The sequence below is a fragment of the Dendrobates tinctorius genome, unplaced genomic scaffold, assembly GCF_039654945.1.
Source record: "Dendrobates tinctorius isolate UK_male_01 unplaced genomic scaffold, ASM3965494v1 ptg000011l, whole genome shotgun sequence".
Taxonomy (NCBI): Eukaryota; Metazoa; Chordata; class Amphibia; order Anura; family Dendrobatidae; genus Dendrobates; species Dendrobates tinctorius.
The window spans coordinates 5,760,063-5,766,062 of record NW_027361679.1 but is presented as its reverse complement, the minus strand read 5'-3'; the positions used below and the strand labels follow the sequence as shown (position 1 = coordinate 5,766,062).

Here is a 6,000-nt window from a genome sequence, read left to right as displayed (position 1 = left end):
TGAGCCCTAATACAGAGACAACAGGAGGCAAACTGTGCAAAATTTTTAATGAGAACCATATGCACAAATTATATTTTAGCCTCAACTGCATGCATTTATGTAAGAAAAAAAAATGTCCCCAAAGGTGGACAACCTATTTAAGGTCAAAATTGGCCCCGACACTAAGGGGTTAATAGATAACAGTAGATGTTACTAGTCTTTTTTTTACTTGTTTGCAATCTTTTTCTGGCACATCTTAGCATTTTTTATCATATTATGAGTTCTAGGCATTCAGCCATTTTTAGGTCAGCAATGTTTTCCGTTAATAAATAACCTTTATCAGACATTCACTGTTCATCAAGCTAGTCTTTTGTAAGTAAGGATTGTGCAGAGAAGGACAAATCAAATGGCAACTGCTGGAAAAGTAAGTGCATAACATTTTATACATTTTGTTTTCAAACTTTTGGTAAAACACAACTGTGTAGTCGTCTTGAACTCCAAAAAGTGTTTCTCAGTGTTTATTTCATGCCCCTTTTTTTAGAGTATGAACACACGCAGCAGATTGAAACACTTGAAGTTTCAATAACAACAGCTAAAATGCACCAAATTTATCACACACAGAAATTTGGAGCATTTTAACTTTTCAGTGTGTAAAAATTAGACAGTTTTTAGTATATTTAAACCAAAAAAAAAAGTTTGTCTTTCCTTTTGGCTTTTATTTTGGCTTTTGGGCTTGTGGACACATTTGTATCTTCATAGCAATTTTAGCTTTGTTTTTCTGATGCACAGCTCCAAATCTCCAGCATAAATATAGGGAATATGATCAATAAAATGATTAAATGATATAGATATAAAAATTAAGACATGATACACAATTTAACTAAAAACTAGAGGGAGTTCATGAGATAACTACATACTGTTCTGCATTGCACTCAATAACAGTTTGCAATGAAACCAGGATGTTTATCTTACAAATCTGTAGCAATTCCAGCAAAGTTGGGATGCCATGTAAAATGTAAAGGAAGCCAGAATGCAATAATATGGAAATCTCTTATAGTCATATTTTATTCACAGTACAACATAGAACATATTAAAAGTTGAAAAGTAGTAATTTTTCCATTGTAAAAAAGTTTGGCAGGGACACGTCTAGCATTGTGTAGCATCCCCTGCAGGGGCTGGCTGGGTGGCAAGCACACAGCAGTGGCCCATTACCGGCGGCCCATCCATACTTTGTTTACCTGTGGCTGATTCATAAAGGGAGTAAAGGTTACAAGGCTATAAAAAAATAAAGCCGGAGTAATGATGGGATATTTGTGGTCAAATGCTGACTAGATTCTCATCTACTTCTATCAGTGAGCTACTCAGAGAGGTGTCTGAGACTCTAGTCGGCAGTGGCACGTGACCATAACTATGCCAACTCATACTTGCCATTAGAGTTGAGCGACTTTTGGTTTTTTAGGGTCGCGTTTCGTTTCATGAAACCCGACTTTTCCAAAAGTCGGGTCGAGCAAGATCGTCCGATTATAGGGAAAAGTCGGGGTCGTCCCGAAACACGAAACCCAATGTAAGTCAATGGGGAATAAAAGTCGGCAGTGAGAGGAGGACAGGAAACACACCTACATTGCCCATTTGAATGCCAAAAGCATCAATTCTTCTTTCTTAAGCTTGTCAACCTTAATTAACTTCATATTACAAGTTACGCACTGAAAAATGGGGGTTATTTGGCTACAAACTGTGGGGGGGAGGGCTGGCTCCAGGTTTTCATGTGCCCTGGGCGAAAGAGCGCCCCTTTAACACATACCACAACTCATCATGCTCCGATACGGCAGAGAAATAGCGGTATAGTACAATGAAAAATACCTCACTTTTTACATCTCATGACGAGGCCCATCTATTTCTCCATACAGAATCATTGGTCCCATATAATGTTTGAAACAGTATATGATGAGCTCCACATAATGCTACAGTATATGTTGGTCCCCATGGATGAAGCTCCACTGTCTTATGGGCCCAAATAATGCTCCAAACATAATGGGCCCCATTTCTAATGCTCTAGTGTATAATGGGCCCTGTAAATGCTGCTCCAGTGTCTGATGTCCACCTTTGGAATGTTCCAGTGTATGGTGGGCCCCATCTATCATTCTCCAGAGTATAGTGCTCCCCAAAAATTGCTGTCCCAACATTGAAAACAATCAAATAAGTCTCCTCGCTAGGGAATCCCTGTACTTGTCTGGACAGGTGCTGTAGCTTGCTTAACAGCTCGCCAGCCGTTCTCACGCCCAGTATGGATTGCACGTGATTGCACAAAGGTTAGAAAGGGTACCGTATCCCTGGATAACATGTATGGATAGCGTACACATTCAAAATATATGTCTATACAGCATGAGGCAGGCTCAGATGGTGTTAGGCCCAGTATGGATTGCACGTCATTGCACAAAGGTTAGAAAGGGTACCGTATCCCCGGATAACATGTATGGATAGCGTACACATTCAAAATATATGTCTATACAGCATGAGGCAGGCTCAGACGGTGTTAGGCCCAGTATGGATTGCACGTCATTGCACAAAGGTTAGAAAGGGTACCGTATCCCTGGATAACATGTATGGATAGCGTACACATTCAAAATATATGTCTATACAGCATGAGGCAGGCTCAGACGGTGTTAGGCCCAGTATGGATTGCACGTCATTGCACAAAGGTTAGAAAGGGTACCGTATCCCTGGATAACATGTATGGATAGCGTACACATTCAAAATATATGTCTATACAGCATGAGGCAGGCTCAGACGGTGTTAGGCCCAGTATGGATTGCACGTCATTGCACAAAGGTTAGAAAAGGTACCGTATCCCCGGATAACATGTATGGATAGCGTACACATTCAAAATATATGTCTATACAGCATGAGGCAGGCTCAGACGGTGTTAGGCCCAGTATGGATTGCACGTCATTGCACAAAGGTTAGAAAGGGTACCGTATCCCCGGATAACATGTATGGATAGCGTACACATTCAAAATATATGTCTATACAGCATGAGGCAGGCTCAGACGGTGTTAGGCCCAGTATGGATTGCACGTCATTGCACAAAGGTTAGAAAGGGTACCGTATCCCCGGATAACATGTATGGATAGCGTACACATTCAAAATATATGTCTATACAGCATGAGGCAGGCTCAGACGGTGTTAGGCCCAGTATGGATTGCACGTCATTGCACAAAGGTTAGAAAGGCTACCGTATCCCCAGATAACATGTATGGATAGCGTACACATTCAAAATATATGTCTCAGGAGGCAGGCTCAGACGGTGTCAGGCACAGTATGGATTTGACGGCCCAGATTACACAGAGGAGGAGCAGGGAGAGGTAAAGATTGCAAATGCTGGGGCCCTGCCCAAGCAAGGGGGGCCCACTCGTGGGCGTCGGTACTGGCACTGGGCACCTCATAGTACAGCGGTGTGTCTGACAGCGGGTGTGCACCACCGCCGTCAGAGACACTTGATTGCACTATGAGGGACCCTGTGCCAGTGCCCGCGCCCAAGAGTCGGCCTACCCACCTGTCCAGGGCAACGGCACTCGCACGGTGTCGTGCGGTAGGTGGTGACCCCGGCCATGGGGGGGGAGGCAGCACAGTTAGGGAGTTTTAGAAAGTGGCATATGTTGATGTTGGACATTCAGCTTATGCAAAAGGCGAAATAGGTGAAGTACCAGGAAGAGGTGGACCAAAGCAAGCCATTTTTCTGTCACCCTATGTGTCATCAGGGGAAGGTGGGACAAAATCCTTGGAAACCCATGCGTGGTTCATTTTAATGAAGGTTTCATCATCCACATTTTGGGTTGACAGACGGGTCCTTTTTTCTGTAAGGATTGATCCAGCTGCACTGAAGACTCTTTCCGATAGCACACTTGCAGCTGGGCAAGCGAGCTCCTGTAAGGCATATTGGGCCAATTCAGGCCAGGTGTCCAGTTTAGCGGCCCAATAGTCAAAGGGGAATGACCTGTGTGGGAGAACATCGATATGGGAGGAAAAGTAGTTTGTAACCATAGTTGACAACTGCTGTCTCCTGTCACTTTCCATCGATGCATTATTACCAGTTGTGTGAGCGGTATTTGAAAAATCAGTCCACAACATTGTCATGAAACCCCTGTCTCCAACGCCACTTCTGCTGTGTGCACCACGAACACCTCTGCCAAGCTGCCCCCGGCCCGTACGGCTCGTGTGAGAACCATCACCGCTGCTGTGTGCTGGGAATGCCTCAAGCAACCGATTTACCAGAGTTGCTTGTTTATTAGCCAATATTAGGTCAAGGTTCTCCTGTGGCATGATGTTTTGTAATTTGCCTTTATAGTGTGGATCCAGGATGCTGGCCAACCAGTAGTCGTCATCGTTCATCATTTTGGCAATGCGGGGGTCCCTTTTTAGGATCCGCAAGGCATAATCTGACATGTGGGCCAATGTTCCCGGTGTCAATGATGCACTGCGAGTGCTGGGTGGAGGAGCACTTTCTGGCAAATCCACATCCCTCCAGTCACGCACAAACCCTGTACCAGACCTTGCCACGCCAACATTTTCACTTGCCCCACGAGATGCATCCTCCTCCCCTAAGTAATCATCCCCATCATCCTCCTCCTCCTCCTCTTCTTCCTCCACTTCGTCCAGGAGAGGTCCCTGAGCAGACAATGGCTGAATGTCATCAAGGATTCCCTCCTCCTCTTCCTCCTCATCAACATTGGCTGCAGACGCCTGCTCCTTAAGGTGCGTCAAAGTTTGCATGAGCAGACGCATAAGTGGGATGCTCATGCTTAGGATGGCGTCGTCTGCGCTTACCAGCCGTGTGCATTCCTCAAAACACTGAAGGACTTTACAAAGGTCTTTCAGCTTCGACCACTGCACGCCTGTCAACTCCATGTCTGCTCTCAAAGTGCCTGGCCGTGTATCCTCCCACAAATGCATTATGGCCTGCCTCTGCTCGCACAGCCGCTCCACCATGTGCAGGGTGGAGTTCCACCTTGTTGCAATGTCGATAATGAGGCGGTGGTTGGGAAGGTGGAGCAATCGCTGCAGCTTCTGCATACGAACGGAGTGTACAGGCGACCGGCGGATGTGCGCGCACAGTCTTCGCACCTTCTGGAGCAGGGCTGTTAACTCCGGATAATTTTTGAGGAAGCACTGCACCACCAGGTTCAATGTGTGAGCCAAGCAAGGTATGTGGCTGAGTTTTGAAAGGGCTATGGCTGCCACAAAATTACGGCCGTTATCACTAACTACCTTGCCTGCCTCAAGATGTACACTGCCCAGCCATGACTCAGTTTGTCGCTTCAAGTACTCGGCCAGCACCTCGGCGGTGTGTCTGTCGCCCAAACACATCATCTGCAACACAGCCTGCTGACGCTTTCCACTAGCTGCTCGATAGGGGGACACATCGTGTGCAACAGTGGCAGCTGCAGATGGAGTGCTCGTACGACTGCGCCCTGTGGACGAGCTTTCGCTTCTGGAGGAGGAGGAGGAGGAGGAGGAGGGTCGAACGCCTACAGCCAACTGTTTCCTATACCGTGGGCTAGGCAGCACTGTCCCACCACCGCTGTCCCCTGTGGACCCTGCATCCACCACATTAACCCAGTGCGCAGTGATGGACACGTAACGGCCCTGGCCATGCCGACTTGACCATGCATCAGTTGTGAGGTGCACCTTTCCGCTCACTGACTGCTTGAGTGCATGGACAATGCGGTCTTTCACATGATGGTGGAGGGCTGGGATGGCTTTGCGAGAGAAGAAGTGGCGACTGGGTAGGTCATAGCGTGGTACTGCATAGGCCATGAGTTCGCGGAAAGCTGTGCTTTCCACCAACCGAAAGGGCATCATCTCAAACGAGATTAGTTTGGCAATGTGGGCGTTCAAACCCAGTGTACGCGGATGAGAGACTGAGTACTTTCTTGACCTACTCATAGTGTCTGGGAGGGTGAGCTGGACTTGAGAGCTGCATATGGTGGAAGTAGCGGTGGACAGGGCGGACTGAGAGAGGGT

The 6,000-nt window shown here is 46.7% G+C and overlaps 1 protein-coding gene across 1 annotated transcript in view; it reads left to right on the top strand.

Annotated features, from left to right (window-relative positions):
* Positions 1 to 273: 273 nt before the first annotated feature.
* Positions 274 to 6,000, top strand: part of LOC141100816 (alcohol dehydrogenase 1-like) — a 113,107-nt gene continuing 107,380 nt past the window's right edge. Inside the window, exon 1 of the mRNA XM_073589492.1 lies at positions 274 to 403. Coding sequence (XP_073445593.1) covers positions 386 to 403 — 18 coding nt within the window. The 5' untranslated portion in view covers positions 274 to 385. The remainder of the gene's footprint in view (positions 404 to 6,000) is intronic.